General features: G+C 50.8%; 2 protein-coding genes across 3 annotated transcripts in view; one reads left to right on the top strand and one right to left on the bottom strand.

Moving 5' to 3' along the window:
- The window catches only part of TAT (tyrosine aminotransferase), a 38,308-nt gene extending 17,606 nt beyond the window's left edge, over positions 1-20,702 (bottom strand). The window contains exons 1-12 of one of the 2 annotated variants that reach the window (XM_062586624.1): positions 20,635-20,702; positions 11,742-11,984; positions 11,458-11,562; positions 10,688-10,755; positions 10,140-10,298; positions 9,831-9,969; positions 9,207-9,259; positions 8,674-8,826; positions 6,927-7,055; positions 6,406-6,489; positions 4,771-4,869; positions 3,784-3,963 (exon numbers count right to left, since the gene is read on the bottom strand). In XM_062586624.1, the coding sequence (XP_062442608.1) occupies positions 3,820-3,963; positions 4,771-4,869; positions 6,406-6,489; positions 6,927-7,055; positions 8,674-8,826; positions 9,207-9,259; positions 9,831-9,969; positions 10,140-10,298; positions 10,688-10,755; positions 11,458-11,562; positions 11,742-11,976 (1,368 nt within the window). In that variant the 5' untranslated portion in view covers positions 11,977-11,984; positions 20,635-20,702 and the 3' untranslated portion in view covers positions 3,784-3,819. Of the gene's footprint in view, positions 1-3,783; positions 3,964-4,770; positions 4,870-6,405; positions 6,490-6,926; positions 7,056-8,673; positions 8,827-9,206; positions 9,260-9,830; positions 9,970-10,139; positions 10,299-10,687; positions 10,756-11,457; positions 11,563-11,741; positions 13,640-20,634 lie in introns of those variants that run through there. The other variant, XR_009959812.1, reaches the window with a different exon arrangement.
- Positions 16,362-21,923, top strand: MARVELD3 (MARVEL domain containing 3). The gene is made up of 3 exons (XM_062586875.1): positions 16,362-16,468; positions 20,535-20,650; positions 20,849-21,923. The coding sequence occupies exons 1-3, from the start codon at positions 16,362-16,364 to the stop codon at positions 21,457-21,459; spliced, it is 834 nt and encodes a 277-aa protein (XP_062442859.1). The 3' UTR covers positions 21,460-21,923.
- The last annotated feature ends 513 nt before the right edge of the window (positions 21,924-22,436 follow it).

The raw sequence follows: 22,436 nt of genomic DNA, 5'->3' as shown, positions 1-22,436 counted from the left end.
TGACACTGGATCAGGAGTCATTAGCAAGTATCATGAAATCAGCACAGCTCAGTGCAACCATTTACTTTGTTTCCAGACTGCAGAATTGAACATGAAGATAACGTACTGTTCAGGAAAGTCTTAAGCCTTATCCACATGCTAGTATTTGTGTCCCTCAGTTCACCTGACTTTTGCTTCTCTATCCGTAATTTGAACTGAATCAATAGGATCACATGATTGGAGATTATTTTCCATGACTCTCTTTTACAAGATGATGACTGCTTGCCAAAACACTGTCTAAAGTAGTGTCACTTATTAGCTCAGTGAATAATTCAGTGAACAAATCTCCCCATCATATCAGGAACAATTGATTCTTATCATTGTTAGCAATGTTTGTTCTCCAGTCTCTACCTGAGAAGCTGAAAACTCTTCCATAATTGCACAGTCTCCCACTGAACTGCTATTCTAATACCACGGAGATCTGTGAATACAGTCACAGAGGTCAACAAGACCTCTTCCATTATGTCTGCTTGTAATTCCTCTAGGAAGAGATTCTGAGACAAGCAATTGTGTTTTATCCTCTTGTCATTACTTGTCAGTGGTAACCTTACATGTCACACTTGTCACTTGCGGCTTCTACTTGTTTTTCTACCACTCCTGACCAATGCAAGTCCTTCAGTACCTATGCTTTATTCATTATTGCCAATCCATGGTGATCTGCAACTCTCACTCACTGTACAACTAGTACCAGGAGCTGTAGTTTCTTTTTTATTGCTGATTACTTGCTTTAATAAATAAACACCTTGGCCATATTTGTCTGACATCATTATTCCATTTCCTACCTAGACTGTTCAGTCTTCAGTGTCACCTACTTTTCATTACTTGAATTAATCTTACTACTTTCTCCTTACTACCAAGCCTTCTACTCACTGGTGCTCTTTTAACCCTTAATTTTACTTTTGTCTATCTAATTTTTCATTTTCTTATGGAATGACATAAAAAGGCATGTTACCATGGCTGGACAAATAAGATCGCTCTGCTCTAGAAATGTCTGAGCAAAGATTTAGTGCTGTTTACCACGATAATTATATTAAATTGTTCCTGCACACTCAAAGGCTGTCTGTTCAATAGCAGGAGATAGGGATCAGTAACACAGGAAGGACCTTTATGGACCATGTTCCCATGTTCTACAAAATAATTCGATGGCAATGCTCATTTATTGGCTTCACTGCACTATAGCACTTGAAAATTTGAAGTGATAGGGGGAGTGAATAAATGGGAGCACAGAAGAGAAAGAATAAAGATTATACAAGTTTATGTAAATAAGGCTGTAAGAATGAGATCCCATAATACTTTACCAACACATTACAGAAAAGAGAAAAATAGTAAAAATATATATATATATATATATTCAGTTAATGATTTTATTTCACTGGTCAGCTTTCTGCCTTCTTTACATATGCAGACAATCTAAAACTTGTTATCAGGACATGCACTGAAGCTCGGAGTGAACAGCTACCCTAGAGCTGAGCGGGACAACAGCAATCGGCAGAGCTGAGGCACACAGTCCACACCACGCAGCAGAGTGCCAAAGGCCCTGAGCTAGCACCAACCACTTCTGCCAGGCATCCAGGAAATAAGTCACAGCACCTGTTTGTGCTGGCAAGGCTAGAAGAGGCACTGACCAAGGCAGATAAGCTAATGATAGACAAAGCATGGCAAAGCAAAGGACCGGCATAGGTCTGGGCTTCCAGCACATGCTAGAATCTGTGCCAGCGAGCCCTGCTGTGGGAGATCCAGGAAGCCTCAGGCATCTTCCCCAGTGCTGGGATCCCAGGCTGAAGGCCACAACAGAAGATACAACCCTGACCTTGTTCTGGCCAGCTGCGAAGCTCAGCTGACCAGATCTTAGGTGCCTTCCAATTGCAGGGTGACCATAGCCCTGCAGAGGTGTCCTGCATGGCTGCCCTGTTGGCAAGACTCAACCCTTGCTGAGCCTTCCTTGTGCTCCCCAGCCGCCTGGCTGCAAAGTCCCTCCTTCTCCCCTTGGGAAGATGCTGCCTCAGCCCGCTGCTCCACCTCTGACACCCACAGCCCAGCCACAGCCCGGCCACTTTGTGGAACCTTTTCCGCTGGCCCTTGCTGTGGGGGCGTTTCCTCCCACCTGAAGTGCTGTCCCTTCCCACGGGCCCGCCGGGCCCTGCTGCTGTGGCGGCCGCCAGCCATGGCCCCGGCACCCAGGGTGCTGCGCTTGGCGTTTCAGGAACAACTCCCAACTGTCCGACCAGCTCCTTGGCCAAAACTAACGTAACATTTTTTATCAGGTTTTAATCTCCCATGACTATATCCTGCTTTATTTCCATAGAAAGCATATTTCCAGGTCATCATTTCCTTATTTCTTTATTGTGTTTGCAATTTTAACAGCAGCGTAGCAAAGCCTTTTTTCCTTTCTGGCTGAGAGCCTGTCACGTCTGCCCGCTCTGCTGACCAGGTGGAAGACCCGCTCCCCCCTGAGAGGCCTGGACTAAACAGGCTTGCTTTCTGCAGGTTATTGTAAGCATTTTAGAGTCCGTGCTTTAGAGCAGTTATGCTCTTCCTGTTACAGGTTAAGCCCATAAAAAACCCATAAATGATCTGTGGAAGAAAGCACGTACGCATGCCCTTTGTGTGTGTCCCGTTCCAACAGCTCAAGCAGCTGGTGCCTCTTACAGTGCAGCCTGACATCCCAGCTAGAAACCCAGGAAAAGCCTAACTGCACTAAATGCTGTAACATGCCTCATCAAGTATTGTGGATGCCTTCAACCTACATATAAATAAAACCGGTCTCCCAGGACCGCAGCAGTAACACGAGCAAACTAAACCTGCAGTAAGTCAGCAGTGTTACGTTCGGGTCACGCGCAGCCGTCCAGCGACCGACACCGGGCAGCAGCTCGGCGCCGCGAGCAGGTGGTGGCGGCCGCGGCGGGAAGGGCGCGGCTGCGGCGGGGGGGCCCGTGGGAGGGGCTGCGGCTCGAGGGGGGCTGGGGGGGCTTGCACCTCAGGGGGGCTGTGTGTCGGGGGGTCCGGGGGGGCTGTGTGTTGCGGGGCCCCAGGAGGCCCTGGGGAGGGGGTCAGGGGGTCCGGGAGGGGCTGCGCCTTGGGGGGTCGGGGGGGGGGGGGCTGTGTGTTGGGGGCGGGGCTGTGACAGACTCCTGTGGGCCAGGCAGGCCGCACCAGGCTGCCTGCGAGGAGCCGGCCCTCGCCCAGCCCGTGGCTGAACCAGCACGCCAGTGTCACAGGGATTGGCACGTCAGAACATTTATTAATGATAATAAAAAAAAAATAACTTACTCCCTTTGCTGCACAAAGGGCTCAGTATAAAGAGCTCTGGCTTCTTAAGATACCCAGAAAAAGCAAGACCTCAGATACTCTATCCTTGCCCTCTGGGAGCACTGCCTTCTCCTGGCCCACAGCACAGCCTGGCACAGGAACCGCCACCGAGGGGACCAGGGGCCGGCAGCTGCTCGGGCCCGGGCGGCCTGCCGCGGCGGAGCAGCAGTGCTTGCCCGCCCACAGCTGCTTCAAGGGCCGCGACAGACCGGCGCAGAGGGTGCAGGAGCAACGTGTGCGGGGAGCACTGGCACTGGATGCCGGGTGGTCTGTGAGCTACAGCGGAGGAGGAGAGAGAAGCGGCCGCTTCTTCCCGCGGCACTGAGGGGGGTTGTGGAGGCACGAGCCGCAGAGCCCCGTGACAACTGCTGTCTGCAGGCAGTGGGAGGTAGGGGCCGACGGGAAGCAGCCCTGCCTCCCCCGCTGCTGCCTCACCAAGACCTGGCCTGGAGGAGCAGGAGGCCGTCGTGGTTATTTGTCACACTCCATATCCTGGGTCCCCTCAGCACCCTGGTAGTGCATCTCACAGAACTCCTGGATGCGGCTGCAGGCCTCCAAGATCATTTCCTCAGGCACTGTGATCACCACACGGAAGAAATTTGGGTACTCAAAGCACTGAAACGAGAAGCGACAAAGCTGGCAGATTAGCTGGGATGGTGTCAGTGTCTCAGAGTGCTGGTGGCCTTGTCAGGGCCACATGCTGTGTCAGCAAATGAAAAGATAGACAGTGGGGGCCAGAGACCAAGGACAGGTCTGGCTCCCCTGGACCAGTTTTCTGTTCCAAGCGAATCTCCCATCTCCATCTGTAAAACTGCTCTCGGTGCAGACAAGCCACTGTGGGCATCACAGGCCAAAGGAGCTCTGTGCAGACTATGGAGCACAGCGCAGGGCTCAGGCAATGAGCTGGAAGGAGCTTGGGACTCCTCATCAAAGGCTTAGGGAAGGAGAGGGCTGGACAGAGAATGACTGAGGACCAGTCCAGATCTGGGCTCAGGAAGTGGAAGAGGAAGGAGCCTGGCACAGGGCACGATGCTCTCAGCCTCTAGCCTGACCCTCTGTTCATGGAGGTGGAGGGCTGGAAATGGGACACAGAAGAAAACAGGTGGGTGCAGGCCTGTGCCTCTGAGAGCTACTTCAGTGAAGAGGCTTGGGGCACAGATTTCAGGGATGGCATTCTGCCAATTTGGAAAGAACAGAACAAGTCTGGAGCTGGGAAGGCCCTTGCAGCTCTACTGATGGCTGCCAGTGAGCCAGGAACTGCCAGTCCCCACTCCACTACGCACCTGGAGGAGCTCACAGCCAGCAGCTATGCTGGCCCTGCACTCAGGACTCCCTGCCCGGCCCCAGAGCTCCTACCCCTGCTGCTTCCTCTCCCCAAGCTTAGGCCCTGCAGCTCCCTGTGGCTCTCAGAGCCAGACTCACCGTGGCTGGCAGACAGAAAACAGACTGCTCTGAGATGAGCCGCTCTGTGAACTCCACATCGTTTTCAAACTCAGGGAAATGCTCCATCTCAATCTCAACCTGCAGCAGAGAGATGAGACATGGCAACTGAGGGCACTAACATTACCAACAGCTTACCCACATGGCCCAAGAGCTGCTCAGCCTTCCGAGCTAAGCACAGCTGCCTGCCCTCAACAACTCTTAACTCTTGCTCATCATTTGAACTGTCTGGAAAGTAAAACAGAAATATTTAAATGAAAATCGAGGATTCTTTAAGAAATATCAATTGACTACTCAAAGCAGCTAATTTCACCTATGAAACTGCAGTTTCACAGTTAAGGGCAACTTCAGTCAAAAGCTAATTGCGAAGATACAGGAAACAATTAGAAATGAAAAGCAATAAATTGAAATAAATAAGAAAATAAGTTGAAAAAGAACTTGAGAGAACTGTAGTCAATTTGCATTAATAATTCTACCATGCAAAAAATCCATAGGCAAGCAAAATAACTTGAAGACAAATAAATAGGCAAAAAAGATAACAAGGCACAGAATACCAAGAACAGAATAAATCCTTTCAATGAAATACATGAGGATGATAGAATTGATAAATGATGTAGAAAGGCTGAAATGTTCAATAAATATTTCTGTTCTGCATTTGGAAGGAAGGAAGCTGTCTCCTTATCACATAAGGACAGTGACATTCTAGCCATCTGTTTATAACCAAAGATGATTTTAAACATCTCAGGAAAATATTTTAAATAAAAAATGTGAGATAGAACTTGCATGCAAAGGTTCTAAATGAGCGAGTGGAAGAAACCTCTCACCAGCTGATTTAATTTGAAATAAATGTTGAGATACTGCAGAAATGCTAAAGGTCTGAAAGAATTTTAGTGCTGTGCCATTACACAAACAACATAAGCAGAGTGACCTATGTAACTCTGGGTAAAACTGGAAATGGGGTCAAGTGATAAAGATTTATCTGCAAGAGTGAGATTGACATTGCAGTATCCTCCAGCTCTGGTTTCAAATTTTTTTAAAAGCTAATGAGGAACGGGAGTAACTGAGAGAGACAAAACATTTCAAAAACACATTAAATTTAGAGACTTAAAGGTCTTAGTTGAGCTTGCTGAGATGAGAAAGCGGAAATTTCTACATTGCAGAAGGTAAAAAATTATTAGGTATGGAGAAAGGCTGAAAAAGAGGCAACAGCATAGGCAGGAGACAGACACGGTAGTAAGAAGAAGGGTACAGTCTTCAACAGCAAGTGTCACACTCCATGTCACAATCCCGCATGGGGTGTAGGGACTTCCCATCTTCTGTCTGGTTTCAAGTCCAGGTTAAATAACATCATCTTGCCAAGTACGAGCTATTCTCACGAGTTCTATACAAAGGCAAGAGGGTAAAAGGTGCTGGCCTCTACTACGTGTGAAGTAAACATCCTGCTCTGACCTTCTAAAATGAAAAAGTGATGGATCTACTGCAGTGGGTAATGTGAAGATACATCGTACCAGAGTCCTGGTGCCAAGCACTAACCTAAGGCCATTAAAAAGGCACTGGAAGAGAGATCTGGTGTGAGTGCTGATGATCTGAAAATGGCATGTCACCCTCCTCACTTACCATGAGGTACATGGCTCCTGCAGGCCGGACAGGCTGGAGGCCAGGGATAGCTGACAAAGCAGCATAGCAAAGGTCAGCATTGGACTGAAAAGCAGAAAGGAGAAAGTTCAAAACAGGAGAAATTCCAGGAAGCAGCTCGGCGAATGGAAGTCAAGCTCCAGGCCAGGACCACATACAAGGTTTGCCCACTGCAAATAAAGGGGCAGTCAATGCAAACAGCATTGGTGATCATGGCCTTGAGTGATTGAGCTGAGCTCAGCAAGTTGGTGTCAAACGTCCCACTCCCTGGCTCTGCCCATGTAACCCTGCTCTGACTGCAGGGCTGGCTGAAATTTGTCACAGTCAATATTCCTGCCCCATTTACTGCGTTCCTGCTGGAATTTGATTTGCTGGGCTCTTCTGGTCACAGACAGGACATCTCCCCTGTACTTTGAAGCATGGGAGAATGGGCTAGAATGACACAACTCCCCCAAAACAACATATCATGAACGAATTTTGCTGGTCTGTTACAGCCTGTTTACCTTAAGGATGCTGAGGGTGTTGTGGTAGAACTCGGGGGGTGTTCGGTGCAAGATATGTTCCAGTGCTCCTTGGACAATTGTACAGGGTCCTAAGATCCTTTGACTGAGTCTTAGAAGGCCATCTCTGATCTGAAAGCAAACAAACAAACAAACAAAAAACCCCATGGTGGCATTTGCAGCTCAGAGACTGTTCTTTACTGAAGAAAAGGCTCCAAGGCCTAGTGTTTGCATTTCTGCAGCTGTTCGTAGAGCTCATACCTGTATCTTCAGTGAGCATATAGAGCACCTCAGAACACTTGCTTGACTATATTCAACATTTGCAGACTATTCTCAATGTCATTCTATGTGCCTGAGTTGCAGATCAAGATACAAACAGAAACCACTTTTGGGGCTTCTCAGACTGACCTAAAACAGTCTGGAATATAGCTAATACAAACAGAGCCAGAGCCATTGCAAAATATTATTTTGTTTTTGCCTTAGATTTGGGGCTACTATCCAAACTTTCATCAAAGCCAGCCAGGGAGAGCCAATATTAACTCTTGTGCTCACTCAGTTGTTATTCTCTTCTCCCTCTTCCTGTGCAGAAAGGCCTCTAGGTGAAAAGGCACTCCACTGTAGGAGGTGGGTTTTCCTTGTAACACAGTTGGACAAATAGCCAGGTAAGGCACCGGCTGCACTGCATGGTGCTTTGTTCATGCTTGTAAGAGAAACCATGATAGAGCACAGAGACCACACATGGACTTCACATGCTGGATAAACAATGCAGTAGCTTCACTATGCACAGGAACTGCCTGAGAAGCACACAGACAGGACAAGGCATACATGAAGCAGCAGAAACAAGGAGAATGTTAGTGTGCAGATGTAGGTACCAGGGCATATACCAAAGCAGATAGCATAAGGAAGGGCCATGAAAGGTCTTTCAGAGAAGGACCTGGGAGTGCTGGTGGATGGCAAGCTGACCATGAGCCAGCAATGTGCCCTTGTGCCCAGGAAGGCCAATGGTCTCCTGGGGTGCATTAGGAAGAGTGTTGCCAGCAGGTCGAGGGAGGTGATCCTGCCCCTCTGCTCAGCCCTGGGGAGGCCTCATCTTGAGTACTGTGTCCAGTTCTGGGCTCCTCAGTACAAGACAGACATGGAGCTACCGGACAGAGTCTAGTGCAGGGCTATGAGGATGATCAGAGGGCTGGAGCATCTGCCCTATGAAGAATGGACTGAGAGAGCTGGGCCTCTTTAGCCTGGAGAAGAGAAGGCTGAGGGGAGATCTTATCAATGTGTATAAGTATCTGAAGGGAGGGTGTCAAGGGGACGGGGCTGAACTCTTTTCAGTTGTCCCATGTGAAAGGTCTAGAGGCAATGGGCAAAAACTGAACCACAGGAAATTCCACCTGAATACAAGGAGGAATTTCTTTACTGTAAGGGTGACAGATCACTGGAACATGTTGTCCAGAGAGGTTGTGGAGTCTCCTTCTCTGGAGATATTCAAAACCAGCCTAGGTGCAATCCTGTCTAACATGTGCTAGATGGCCCTGCTTGAGCAGGGGGGTTGGACTAGATGATCTTCAGAGGTCCCTGCTAACCTTACTGATACTGTGATTCTTTGAAAAGTCTGGGAGGGTGGAGAAGCATGTGAGCAACAGGGTAACACACATGTGAGAGCAAAAAAGCAGTACATGCCTGTATCACCTCAGGCCCTGGTGACACATGCACCAAAGACACTGCCATGACAGTGATGCTTAGCAGTTCTCACCTCATTACCAAAGATGTCTCTCCTGTCATGGATCAGGATCCAGCCCATCCGCCAGCCAGGGACTAGCCACCGCTTTGCCAAGCCACCACAAGACAAGATTGGCACATTGGTGCTAAGAGTTGCAATAGGTTCATATTTGCAGTCTGCAAACACCTGTGGTACAGGAGGCTATGTTAGGGCTGTTATCTTCTCCCCACTTGCTGTGAGAACTGAAAGGGGGAGGCTAGGTGCATGAGGCACTACAAGAAGAAAGGAAGCAATGGAAAACTGATTGTGAAAGCCACTAGCTCCAAGGTATAAACATGGCAAGTGTATTCACATGGGAGTGAGCCACCTGAGAAGAGGAAAGGAGCTAGACATGAGAAGTACTGCCTGGGACTGCAAATTACAGGACTGGGAGATTCAGGTATGGACACAGGCACAATATAAGGAAGCAGAGCTGTCATTTACCTCTGGAGGGCTGGCTGCCATGGCAAAGTACATCAGAAGGGACAGGCAGTGTAGGGGTGCAAAGGTCTGTGACAGACACTCACCATGTCTCCATAGATCTCATCAGCAAGGATGGGGATGCACTGTCTTGAGGCCACTGTGGGAGAAAGGGCATTCAGCCTGGCCATCCTGTATCCTCCATGGGAGCAGATTTGCCCTCTGCTACAAGGCCTGGCAGGGCTTGGAGAGAAGCTCTGCCCTAGGGCAGAGGGTCCCTATTTTCTTCCTGCAACCTGCACACTTGGATTAACTGAGCACTAGAGAGCCCTGCAAAGCCTACTTCTGCTCTCACCTGTGAGAGCAAGCAGCACCCCCCCCCCAACACTGACTGATAGGGCCAGGATACAACAGCCATAGGGCTCTCTGTGAAACGAGAGTGGGGAAATGAACAGTCCAAGGCACACAGGACATTTGGGAAAGAACAAGACTGAGACCTTGCCTGTTCTTGCCCAGGCAAGCCTTTCACCCTGACCAAGCCCTGTTCCCTGGACTGGAGTCAGTCATGCAGTAGAGGGGCAGAGCCTGGGGCCAGAGTACTGCTTTGCTGCAGTGTTCACACTGTGCAGTTTGACAGCCATGACCCTGCAGAACCACAGTGACTGAAGCACTGGCAACTTTGGCAGGCACTAGACTGCAGCCCTGTGCCACATGCAGACAGGCAGGCTCACCTGCCAAGATCTTCTGGAGATGGCCCTTGCTAAACACAGAGCCACAGGGGTTGGATGGGTTGTTCACAATGAGACAAGCTGTCTTCTCATCCACCAGAGACTCCAAATGCTTCAGATCAATTTCCCAGGACTTCTCTGGCTAGTGAAGAGAAGGGAAGTAAAGCTGAGGAACTGAGCTTCCACACAGGGTGAGGTGTGACAAGGTGTCCGGGGCTGTTCAACTCATCTGCACCTACTTCCTAGGCAGGCCAGAGTATATCTGGGAGGCAGAAATACCAGGGCTGCCTCTTCTAGCTTTCCACCACTTACCAAGAGGTTGTAGAGCTTGACTTCAATTCCCATGGACAGTGCCAAAGTCTTGTAAAGGGAGAAGCCAGGCCGTGGCACTAGGATGTTCTGGCCTGGATTGGCCAGCACTGCCAAGGCAAGCTCTATGGCCTGGCTGCAGCCGCTCGTTAGGATGACGTCCTGCAGAGAGCACATGGGATTGAATGGAACACGCAGCCAGATCAAGGAGCTCCAGCCATGTGGAAGTTGCTGAGTGCCCCAGGCTCTGAGAGACGAGAGTTTCTCAGCCAAAAAGGCTAGTGCAGAGCCTGACTGAAAACAGGAAACCTCCACCAGCTGGAGAGCTCAGCCTCCTTCCCTGAGGAGGGTAGCTGAGAGAAGCCCAAGGTAAGGGTTGGGAGATGTGGGAGATCAATGTGGGACTAGGTCACAGACTGGCCTTAGGTCCCACAGCTGGGTGGGGAGGAGGGGGTGAGAGCTGAGGCAGGACCCCCATGCTGCATGGTTTAGGCTCAGACAGCAGCACCCCACCTGCACTGCGCTGGGGTGCCTCAGCCGGGTGCCAGTACCTGGGCCTCCAGAGGTGCCTCTGGGCAGCTGTAGTATGTGGCCACTGCTTCCCGGCAGGATTGGTAGCCTGGGGAGAGAGAAACCAAACAAGAATGTGGGGCTTTTACACCATGTTCTCTGTGTTTTGCAAGGATAAGACTCTCAGCTGCCAGCCCAGCCACGGCAAACCCATTTGTTAGTGATGCTTTCCTGAGGTGCAGCAGGATGCTGACACGCAAGTGTTAGTACATGACCCTCACTGTTAAGTGATGGCACAAGGGCAGTCCTCCCTGTCCCAGGTCCCTCAGTGTCACCAAAAGGAAGAACTCTTGTGAGGCAGGTGTGATCTATGCTTTGTGAATGCTGTTTGCACTAACTAATTGCATACAAGGCCTGTGTTCTCCACGAAAGCACGGAGCACAAGGGGAGTCCTGGACAAGGCAGACCAGGAAGGAACTTGGCTGTAATCTATGACAGGGAGACACAGCTCTGAGCCCTTCTATGATACTGAGACCATGCCTATTCTAATGGCTAGAAAGGCAAGCACAGCTTCTGTGGGGAGCTGTAGACCTTCAAGGTACCTTGGGGAAACCTATATGATACCCACTCACAGGGATGGATGCTCACGGCATCTGGGGGATGCATGTGCTTGCGTGCCCATGAGAGTGTTGCTGAGGGCAGCTGCAGGGTGCTATTGGAGAGAGATGTGTGGGTTCTGTGTCCCTGCCATAGCATGGGAGCTGGCACATATCTTCCTCCTGCCCTCACAGGAGGAGTCATGTCAGCTTACCAACAGATGGAGCATAACCGTTGTAACGTCCTGAGTCCAAAACCTCCTTTACAGCCCGGGTGACCTCATCATTTGTGGGAAGATTTCCAAAGACTGTTGGGTCTCCTTTTGGAAAATTGAAAAATAGCAAAGTTCTCACTGATCTGTGACAGGCACAGAGCTGTGTGGCAGCCTGGCATGTCCATGGGTATTCCCACAAACTTTGTGCTTCATAGCCCTGTACTCTGCCAGCCTCACAATCCAACCCACTGCCCAGAAGCTCCAGCCACAGCACTAGTGCTTACCTAGGGACAAAGAGATCATGGCTTTCTTTGGGTTAGGCTCCACCTTCATGCTGTCTACGATGGCTCGGACAGGATTGAAAGTCTTCTTTGACATTTCAGAAGCCCTGACAGCCCATCTTGGCTTCCGGCCCTTCATCTTCCCCAGCAACAGGTTGTTCCCATTGGTACTGAGATGAACATCCAGCACAGGAGCGTGATCACCATGGCCATTCACTTGGATCAGGTATGAATCCATCCTGAGAACTGTCAGTGGGAGGTAGATTTCTTGGGCTTAGCCAACAGGCCAGACAAGGGTTCTGCCCATCTGGGGACACAGCCCACAGCTCTCCAAAAGATCTTTGAAAGCTATCAGATCCTACCTACTGTCCATAATCAAGTCAGTTAGCAGCAGCAAATAGGGTTGTACTGAGGGCAAAGGTGGGGTGAAATCCCACACATAAATGAGAGCAAGATGCAGCAGGACAGAGACAAAGGCATTTTCTGTACCTGCCTTACCACTGCGTAGCATGGCTTGCTGTGCTAGGGAGGAGCTGACTCCCTTACAGCCACTCACCAAAAGTTAGCTCCCTGTTGTAGTTGCTGCTTGACTGCAGATTCAATGTTCCCCTGACAGGAGGGCCAGATCACTCCCCTGCAGTTACCAACTTGCAGACCTCAAGCTGTAATCACAAGGATCAGCCCACTGTGTGTGTTCACATCTGTAAAGTCCCTTCAGTTTGCAGACACAAGCTCAGTGCTGTTAAAATCAACCTTGGATACCGAAAGTGTAGAGCTGATCCCATGCTCTCAGGATGCAGGGCAGTGTCAAATTGTGGGGTACAGACACTTGCCTCCATCAGCAGAGCAACAGGGAGGATCAGCCTAGCCCAGAGACCTTCAATAAGAGGGCAGTGCCTAGCAAATGAAGCAAGACTGGCAAAGCCAGGAGAGTTATCAGGGAGCTGACACTACCCCAAGCAAAGGGTCTGTGGTCCTGACGGAAGCTGGGTAACAAGCAAGGCACAGCAGAGGAAAAGCTGCCTTTCTAGACCTCAATAAGCGCACCTGAAAGTAAGGTGTGCTTATTGAGGCACCTGAGCATGCAGCACAAAGTAAAAACCTGTCCCAACCAGCCAAAGCCTTGCTTAAGAACTGCTGCTGACTTAGGGTTTTCTACCTGCAGAAGATTAGGGACATGTCACAGGGTAAGCAGAGACCTCCTGGGCCACTGAGCTCATTCTTGCTGTCACCATCACCAAGTCTTGTAATCCTGCTGTAAGTTGCTCACACTCTTGACCATACTGCCCTATTCACCTGTTCTGCTGAAAGGCAATTCATCAAACTGTGGCCCTTTCCTGACAGTAATTAGCCCCATGAGCAGTCAGGTGCTATGCTCACGGGTGTTCAGGACACAGCTGATGAGGGACCCTTCCACACTGCAGACACACTGAGCAGAAGCTTTGTTGCATCCCCTGGCAGTCCAAGCAGGATTTGCAGTCTGAACGAATACCTCACCATTTCAGTGAGGTTTGCACCCAGGGATGCAAACCAGCCCTATGCTGCTGCAGTTACTCTGCCAACAGCGCCTTGTTAGCCTATTTATAGCAAATGAAACTGATCCAATGGGGCTGGTGGTAACAAAGCAAAAACTTCAGATTCCCTGTTGCAGATGGTTTCTGTGTCTCCTTCCCACGACAAAATGGAGCTAAGGATCAACATAGCATGCCTGTCTCAAAACTGAGTGCAGAGATGAGCTATACACCCCAGTTCAACAGCAGGGATGAGTTCCAAATGAACAGTGCAATGTCTATCCCAGCACAGACTTCATAACACCCACCAGCATGGTTCTTGTGTGAAGGGGAACTGCATACACAGACAGAATGGATGTCTTCACAGAATGATTGAGGTTGGAGGGGACCTCTGGAGATCACCTACACCAACCCCCCCCCCCCCCCCGTTCAAGCAGGGTCACTCTGTGTACCCGCGGAAGATCCCTACTCTTTCCCCCCAAAAGAAGCAAAATATCAGAGGAGAGTACTTTACCTTCTACAGCATAGAGAGGGAGACACCAAAGAGCTGGGAGCTCCAGTCCCTACCTTTCATCCAGGACAAACTGTCTTGAGAAGAAATTCCTGCAAATTCTCACTCATGAAATAAGTCCCAAAACTGGGCGTTGGGTTTGAACACTCTAGCCATTGGCTGGTAGAGAGGGCTGCACTCCCCACCCAAAAATGCCCTCTCCTCCCCACTGTAACTGTTCAATTCAAACACCTGAAATCTGCCTGCACTTTAACTCTTTCTGTGGGCAGTCCACAGAGAGGCATGGCTTGGCTCCTCAAGACCCTGGGCTGATTCCCCTCTGCACCACTTCCCTCCATCCTCAAAGCCCAGAAGAGTAGTGAGTGTCCCACAGAGAGCAGAGCTCTGCTCTTCCAGCCCCAGCCCCTTGCAATGCACCAAGTGCGAAGTAATGGACACCAAAGCCCATGGAAAGCATTGGTCTATCCTGCCCACCTCAAAGGCCTTGGGATCCCAATTTACTGGTGGATAGACAGTTTGCGGCATCATTATACACGGGAAACACAGGCTGAAAGAAGACAGGCACTTCACAGGTAGTGTCTGGGATGCACCAGGACCTGAAGAGTTAAAAGAAGCCCAAGGTGCCATCTTTTTTTGTTGCAAGGCCCAGACTCATCATTTCTGGCAGGTAACAGAGATGATGCAATTCCTCCTCTTCTGATGGTGCTGTAAAGTGCAGATGACACCATTCCCCAGTAAACCCCTTTCTTTAAGTGATGTGAAACTTGTGCCTTTCTGTCCTTTGTCTGCTACAGGCCTGGAGTATGTAAGAGAGAAATCTGCATCTTTCCTGCCATGCAAGGGCTGTGCCAAGCCTTCTCCTATAACCCTGGCTGCAAATGGCTGAAGATCAAAGAGCTGCTCAGGGACAACAGGGAACCTGATAATCTCCTTGCAAACAGACTGCTGACGCCTCCATTGCAGAGGCCAGCGGTCATAGTGATTTTGTCTGTTTACAGCCACTGCTGTGTGGGAGGAGGGAGGACCACTCATGCTCAGGCCATGCCCACTGCACCACCAGCAGTAAGGCAGCATCTCCCCAGGCACAAGCAGTAGCCCCTTTACCTCAGTCCTGTGGGCTCATGCGATGCTGTTGGGGAGTCATGATTCCTGAGCTGGCTTCAGGGCTGCAGTGGGCACTGCTGAGGGCACAGCAGGAACGGCAGAGGCCAGAGACACAGGTGCTGCAGACAGGCCAGATGCATGCAGCTGATGTGTCCCCAGACTCACAGGCTTCCCACAACAGCCACCCCTAGGGCCTCTGGACAAGGAGTCGTACCTTTCCAAAACATTTCAGAATTAAACATCTTGTCTCAAAGCCACTTGGGCTCTTTTCTACTCAGAACTGCACAGTTCCAGACTATTTTCTCTTTCCTTGCTGAAGCTTGACACATGAACACCTTCAGGAACTCAGAATCTCTCCAAGCACTTTAGGGTTATTTTCCAGCTCCCCCCAGATGGGCCCATCCCACAGCACGCTGCAGCCCTGCCAGGGTTAAATGTGGCACAGGGACACCTCAAGGACATTGCTGCATGTTCTGCCTAGAAACAGCCCCTGAAGATGATGCAACCTGGAGCTCTACCTGTAATCCTGCATTCAGCAGTGGGGTTCAGAGGAGGGCAGGGTGAAAGCCTGCTGCCAAAGAGAAAAATGTAGTGCTGAAGGAACAGGTAGCCCCAGTTACATAAGGCTGGGAACCTGACCAGACTGGGGAAGGACATAGCACCACATGGGCACTGGGTTCTCCCCTCTCTGTGTAACTTTGATCCTTCTCTGGATGTTCTTCCGCACAGAGTGCACAACTCTGCACCATCCTATGGTGCAGGGAGCTTCCTAGGGCTGAAGCAGCAGCATTCAGCTCAGCACTTCAGGTCCTGCAAATACAGCCCCTTGTAAGCTGCAGAGAAAGGGGTGGACAGCTCCTGCAGGCTGCATTTCTGCCAGCAAGGCAACTGGTTGTCTTCACTGTCAAGATTTCCAGCACCCACACCAGCCCTGACTAGCTCCCTTTAACCTAAAACAGAATATAGCACCAGCTGTATATATCTTTGTAGAAGCAGAGTAGAAACTAAGCTCCAAAAAAACCACAGCTAGCTTCTTCAAAGTCACGCAAGCCTTGTGTTTTCAGAGCCAGAAAGACAGCACAATTCACATAGAACAACTGAAAGCCAGAGAGTAACTGGAAAGCTATATGGCAGCTACTGTATCTAGCTGGCTGTAGATAGGACCAATTTTGATTTGACCTCAGAAAGAAAAATGTGAAAGAGACAGAAAAGTACATTGCTACAATCTAGCTAGGGATGCTTCATTCCAGATAAGCAGCCTATGTAAAGCAGGAGGCTTGCAGGGTGCTCCAGCCACCCCTGTGAGCTGGCCCTGCTGCAGATGCCGCAAGGAATGTTCTGTGCAGTGCTGGGTTAGCAGCTCCTGGGTGCTGGCACAGTGCAGAGAAACATCTTGCCCAGCCTTGCTTTTTGCTTACACTCAAGCAAATATTGTGTAAGCGTGTACCCCGTGTTTGAATTGTGACTTCTGAAATTCAAGCTGTTGCATGATCTGTTATGGCAGCTGCCCCCCTTGATGGCCTTGAAGCTGTGGGACAAAGACCAGCCAATCGGGGTGATATGGAAAGAGGCATGGTGGAGCGAGGGGTCACCACCAGCTCACGGTCAGTGACAGGAGGCAGCACCAGCCACACCTCCTCTCAGACAGCACAGACAGGCCACCCGCTCAGTCTGAACGGGAGCCCCAGTGATGGAGACCCACCACCTGCCCAACCAATCCCCTCCACCATCAACTGCTATTCTCATTAGAAAGTGGTGTTTTGCCACCACTTTTTTTGTGTGTGTGTGTGTGTCTAAAACACATCTGCTTCAAGTTAAGCTTGCTGCTTCTTGATCAAGCCAACAGCAGATAAGGAGAACAAGCTACTGCCCCCTCTCTTGACAGCAGTCTTTTACAAGTTCACAAGTTAACATGCTTCCTCTTTGTTCGGTTAAATGAAAGGACTAGGGTCAATCTTTTCTTATAGGTTATATTTCTAGATTTTTCTTTTGCTTTCCTCTGGATTCTCTCCAGCTAATCCACTCGTTTCTGGAAACACTGTGCAAGACTGGACCATAGCCATTGGAGGCCTAGCCAGCACTGAAGAGGGCAGAATTTCTTCACATGCCCTCCATGTGACATTTCTGTTTATACATCCCAGTGTTATTAGTTTTTTTCGCAACAGGATGACATTGTGGACTTGAGTTCAGTTTGTGATTCACCAAAACCTCCAGTTCCTTTCTGCAGCATTGCTGCATCGTCATTGTGCTGTGCTCATTGTTCCTGTGATTATTTATTTACGTGGGACAGTCAATAAATCTGCCTGTAATGGTCAGCAGTGACTGTGCTGCAGCTCCCAGCTGCCTCACGCTGGAGAAATATGAGGCAGTTCATGACTCCCTCCTTCCACTTCACCCTCCAAGTTCCCAGGGAGGGCACTGAACCAGGTTAGAGCTCCTGGCCCACAGCAAACCAGCAAGCCCTTCCCTCCCATTCGTGCAGCAATGACATCAGGCGCAGCCGGAAACAGAAGAGACAAAAAAAAAAAAAAAAAAAGAGAAAAAAAAAAGAAAAAAAGAAAAGAAAAAAAAGAAAAGAAAAAGAAAAAAGAAAATCAGATGCCAAAGCAGAGGCAAGCATGCCCTGACCTTCCTGTTGCTCTCTTCTGTTGACTGCTACTTGTTGCAGTGAGAATAGAAATCTGTAAGATGAAGCTGACCAACCTCCGCTAGTACATCAGCTATGATAATTTAGAGCACGAACAAAGCATTTGGTTAACAATTCTTGAGCACTGATCTAGATACAGTAACTGAAGAAGCAGCTTGACTCAATTCTATAATACTCTGAAGTTTAAATCTCACTTGTTAGCAGCAAACACTCTAACAGAACAGCTAATGCACCACAGTGAACAGGCAGCATTTTCCAGCTTTGTGCCTTGCTTTGAACAAGTAATTCCAACACATCACAGATTTCAAAGACACCTTAGGCTCAGTTTGCAGGATGGCCAGCAGCAACACTCTGCACAAGGAAAACACTGTTATTTCATACCTTCTTATGACTCAGGCTTATTTAACTTAGTTGTTCATATCCCTTCCACGGTAGTTAAAAGCTCTACTCAGAAAAATGGCATTGCCCACAATCCTCAAATTACACAAAGGATTGCTGCAGCTTTTAAGCTCATCCTGTGCATAGTAACAAGGGGGCTTTGGTTCTGACATAGTAATGTGAGTGATGCCACATGCATACACTAAAAGGCAACAGTCTCCCTGCTGCACTCTCTGCAGGGTCCCTATTCTAGGTTCCCCATAGTCTCCTTGTTCCCTAACATCACAAAACTGCTGTCCTCTCTAGCTAAACTGAGTTTAAACAGGAGTTCTGGGGGGTTGCTTCTCCCCTATACCAAAACTAGGTAAATTTTAAGGTGAGCATGCAGAACTTTTGCCTTTCATAGAGAAAAGATCGGGGGGGGGGGTGTCCCACTGTGCTGAGGCTGCTGAAATGGTCTACAGGGTTGTCAGTTTTGCTCCTGCAAGGACAGAAGTGTGAAACAATCTCACTGTTGCCACCAAACTTACAGATGGATGGAGTATATTTCTGCACTTTAGTAACAAACTTGGGCCACCTGGGGCAACTGTTCATATTCTGTGGCTGAGACTTCATGATGTAATCCCATTTCTCTGAAAGTCTCTGTTTCCCTAAATGCAACAAGAGTACTTCTTTGCAACTGTAAAGCTTTTCCAGATAGCATTCAGACTCCTGGACAGAGGAGTTCTCTGCCTGTGGAGCCTTTGTGTTTCCCCCTATACTTCCAAATTGTCTCACTGTCTATATTTTCCCATGAAACACAGCCATTCCTCACAGAGTCACAGAAGGGTTGAGGTTGGAAGGGATCTCTGGACACCATCTAGTCCAACCGCCCTGCTCAAGCAGGGTCACCTAGAGCATCCCGAATCGACTTAGCCCTCCTTGTCAGCCCCAGGACGTGCTGACACTCCTGCGTGGGCTAGATGCCTTCCATTATAGCAGTGACCAGCAAAGGAGCAATTCCTCACGCAGCCTGCCGGAAGGTGACAGCTGGGCTCAGCAGCCTCCCTGGGCAGAGGGCAGCTGCTCCCACTGGGCTGCAGGACATTATTGGTCATGGGAACACAGGAATGGGGCAGCCAGCAAAAAGGTCTTGTCTTGTTGTTTGAAGTGCCCTAGAGCAAGCAGACACAGAAGAAGTCTACATAGTTCTGTATGGATAAATATAAGGTAATGCAGCTAAAGAAAATAACAAAAACATGGCCTAGGCAGTGCTGAGCCTGGAGCTGGCAGTTGCACCCCGGGCCGATTCGGAGGCGTTGACGGCCGTTCTCTGGAGCCTCGGGCTCCACGGGCCAGGGTACTGGAGAAGCAGCAACATGCCCTGCAGAACAGCTGTTCCCCAAGACCCGCAGCACGGGAAAAGGCAGCACCCCCGGAAAGCGGTCAGAGGTACCAGACGGGCACAAGAAAACACTTCACAGCGCAGGTGGTGAGCTTCGGGACCTTGCTGCTGTAATAAATTGTAACTATTTGTTCATTGTTTAAAAGGAGGAATAAGCCGGTGGAGGGGGAGGAGGAGGTTTTACAACAACCAGTGTTGAGACATGGTGTCAGAGAAATAAATTATGGTAAGCTCAAAAGCTTATATGACCCCTTGTGGAACTGGTGTCAGGGCCTTAGCTATCTTGCAGGACTATAAAGAGCTGAAGTAAGCAACAAGTTGCTCGAAGGTCACCAAGAAGGAATTCCTTTGAAAGCAGAAGGGTAAAGAAGAAAAGATAAGCAGGCACCTGTAATCACTCACAGGACAGCATCCCAAAGGGAGTCAACACAACAGATAAGCAAACACCTGTGATCACTCACAAGGAGACAAGCCAAAATGGAGAGACGGAGGAGGACTACGGCCTTCCTCTCCACGACCACCACAGCACTTCAGACGACCCCCCTAGCAACTCACACATGCGCAAAACCCACCAGGAGATTACAACGCATCCCAAAACTAGCAGACTATAAAAAGGGGACTGTATGTGAAGGAGGTGCGCGCCGTTGGCGGAGCTAAGACTCCCCGGCCGCCCAGCGCTGTTTTGCTTGTGACTGCTTACTTAATTAAATAAATTACTGACATGATTTAACAAACTCTCTGTATGAATTAATTTTCAAGAGAGTAACTTATGACAGCTGCCACGGGAGACGGCGGGAACGGAGCGGATCGGCGAGCCCAGGAAGGGGCCGGGCACGCGCGGGGACAAGGGCCACAGACAGGTGCGAAGGGACCGAGCAGGACGCGCCGCCCCGCCGCGCCCCGCCCGCCCCTCGCCGCGCCATGGCGGAGCGGGGCAGCGGGCGCGGCGCGCGGCCGGGCGGGCGGTGAGGGCTGGGGCGCGGGGCGGCTGCGGGCGGTGAGGGCGGGGGCGCGGGACGGCTGCGGGCGGTGAGGGCTGGGGCGCGGGGCGGCTGCGGGCGGTGAGGGCGGGGGCGCGGGACGGCTGCGGGCGGTGAGGGCTGGGGCGCGGGGCGGCTGCGGGCGGTGAGGGCGGGGGCGCGGGGCGGCTGCGGGCGGTGAGGGCGGGGGCGCGGGGCGGCTGCGGGCGGTGAGGGCGGGGGCGCGGGGCGGCTGCGGGCGGCTGCCCCCGGCGCCCCCTCACGCCGCTCTCTCCCCTCAGCGCCGCGCGGCCGAGGCCCGCGCCCGCAGCCCGGCCGGAGGAGCCCGCCGGGAGCCGCGCCGCGCCGCCGGGGCTGCTGGAGTGCCGTCGGTGCCGGTACCTGTGCACGGGCAGGGGTGAGCGGGGGAGGCGGCCGGGCTCCGGGCGCGGGGGCCGCGGCGGGCCGGGGCCGGGGCCGGGGCCGGGCTCGGGGCGCGGGGGCCGCGGCGGGCCGGGGCCGGGGCCGGGGCCGGGCTCGGGGCGCGGGGGCCGCGGCGGGCCGGGGCCGGGGCCGGGGCGGGGCCGCGCCGCCCACCAGCCCGCTCTGCCCGCAGCGTGCTGCCGCGCGGTGCAGGCGATGCTCGCTCTGCTCGTCCTCGTCTGCGGCTCCGTGTCGCACGGCTCCGCGGGCGGCTACACCGGCATCCCCGGCCTGGGGGGCATCTACTACTACCAGTACGGCGGGGCCTACAGCGGCTTCGGCGGCGCGGACGGCGAGCGGGCCCAGCGCCTGGACGAGCAGTTCCGGCTGCGGAAGCTGCCGGCCGCCAGGGCCGCCATGGCCGCGGGCGGCGCGCTGCTGCTCTCCGCCTGCCTGCTCCTCGGGGCTGCCCTCGGGCGGCTGCCGCGGCGGCTCCCGGCCTGGCTGCTGCTCGAGGGCGCCCTCGACACGCTGGTTGCAATTGGCTTGCTGCCTGCTTTGTACTACTTCTTCCACGAGCTGCTGGAAGCTTATAACTCCTCCCTGTGCAGAGAGAGAGAGCACCTTTACCAAAGCAAAGGCTATCAAGGCTTTAGGTGCAGCCTGCACGGGGCAGAGATAGCCGCCGGCCTCTCAGGCTGCATTGCTGTTGTGGCGTACCTGCTCAGCGCTGGCCTTGCCCTCAAGGAGTACACGACAGTTCGCAGGTTGAAACAGAAGCCAGCACAGATGTATGAGCATTAGAAGGGAGCTCTGTCACCTCTGCTTTCGTAATGACCCTTGTGCCAGCCTCCGTGCTGAGATGAAGCTGCTGATTTTTTCTTGCCCATGGGCAGCACGCACTCCAACACAGAATAGCTTCAGCTAAAGTAGAGCCACACTGTTCTTAACTTGAATTTGCATTGTTAAATTATTAGTGAACACATAATTAGTCCCGTAGATTGTCTTCATCTGGTGGCTGTTTCTTAGCAGGAATGACTCCAGCAAGTTGCCTGCCTTGCAAGTTGCACGGGAGTCCATCCCCTCTATGTGGGATATTTTGCTCTTCTCTAAGATCTTGCTATATGTTGCTGGCAGGACACCCTCGATATAGGAATTAATTGATTCAGCTAATGAATAGATATGACAAATCAGATAAATGTAAGATGGATCAAATGTGCATCTCTTTTCTCATCATTGCATATTTGAATGAAGTTTCTTATGATGAATATATGCAGCCTAATCTGTGACACAGTGCCTTCTTTTCAAACTGACTTGGGGATTGCCTCTCTCTATATGAAATGGTGTCATATCTTTTATACAACAGTTTTGCTTGAAAGGACTCCTAGAATTGGGATAATCAGGCAAAAGCTGTATAAGCTTAAAACTGAGAAACAGGTGGTTTAAGACAGAAAAATATTGTTCTCAATATACATTCTCAGTGTACATGTTGAAGAAATGAGATGCTGCTCTAGTACTGTTTACAAACAATTAAAGGTGAAATTAACTCTTTCAAAAAAAATTTTTAGCTTTTATAGGAAATGTAACAGAAAATATGTAGCACTAGAATCACAGAATCATGCCTCAGAATGAAGTGTCATTTCTGAGCAATGGCCATTGTATGCATTGACCATATGAAGATGGAACAACCACTGGTCTCACAGATCAGACCTGTGCTGAAAAGAACAAACAAACAAACAAAAGCAGCAAATCCCGCTGAACACCATGAACACCAGAAATGT

This window comes from Rhea pennata, chromosome 13 (genome assembly GCF_028389875.1).
Source record: "Rhea pennata isolate bPtePen1 chromosome 13, bPtePen1.pri, whole genome shotgun sequence".
Taxonomy (NCBI): domain Eukaryota; kingdom Metazoa; phylum Chordata; class Aves; order Rheiformes; family Rheidae; genus Rhea; species Rhea pennata.
This window is presented reverse-complemented; position numbering and strand designations above follow the sequence as displayed.

What these genes read in the sequence shown, in the direction of transcription:
- MARVELD3 (XM_062586875.1), top strand. Translation starts at nt 16,362, where the DNA reads ATGGCAGCTGCCCCCCTTGATGGCCTTGAAGCTGTGGGACAAAGACCA. An exon ending in GGGGTCACCACCAGCTCACG is followed by an intron (nt 16,469 to 20,534) that starts GTCAGTGACAGG and finishes CTCTCCCCTCAG; the next exon opens with CGCCGCGCGGCCGAGGCCCG. An exon ending in GTACCTGTGCACGGGCAGGG is followed by an intron (nt 20,651 to 20,848) that starts GTGAGCGGGGGA and finishes CTCTGCCCGCAG; the next exon opens with CGTGCTGCCGCGCGGTGCAG.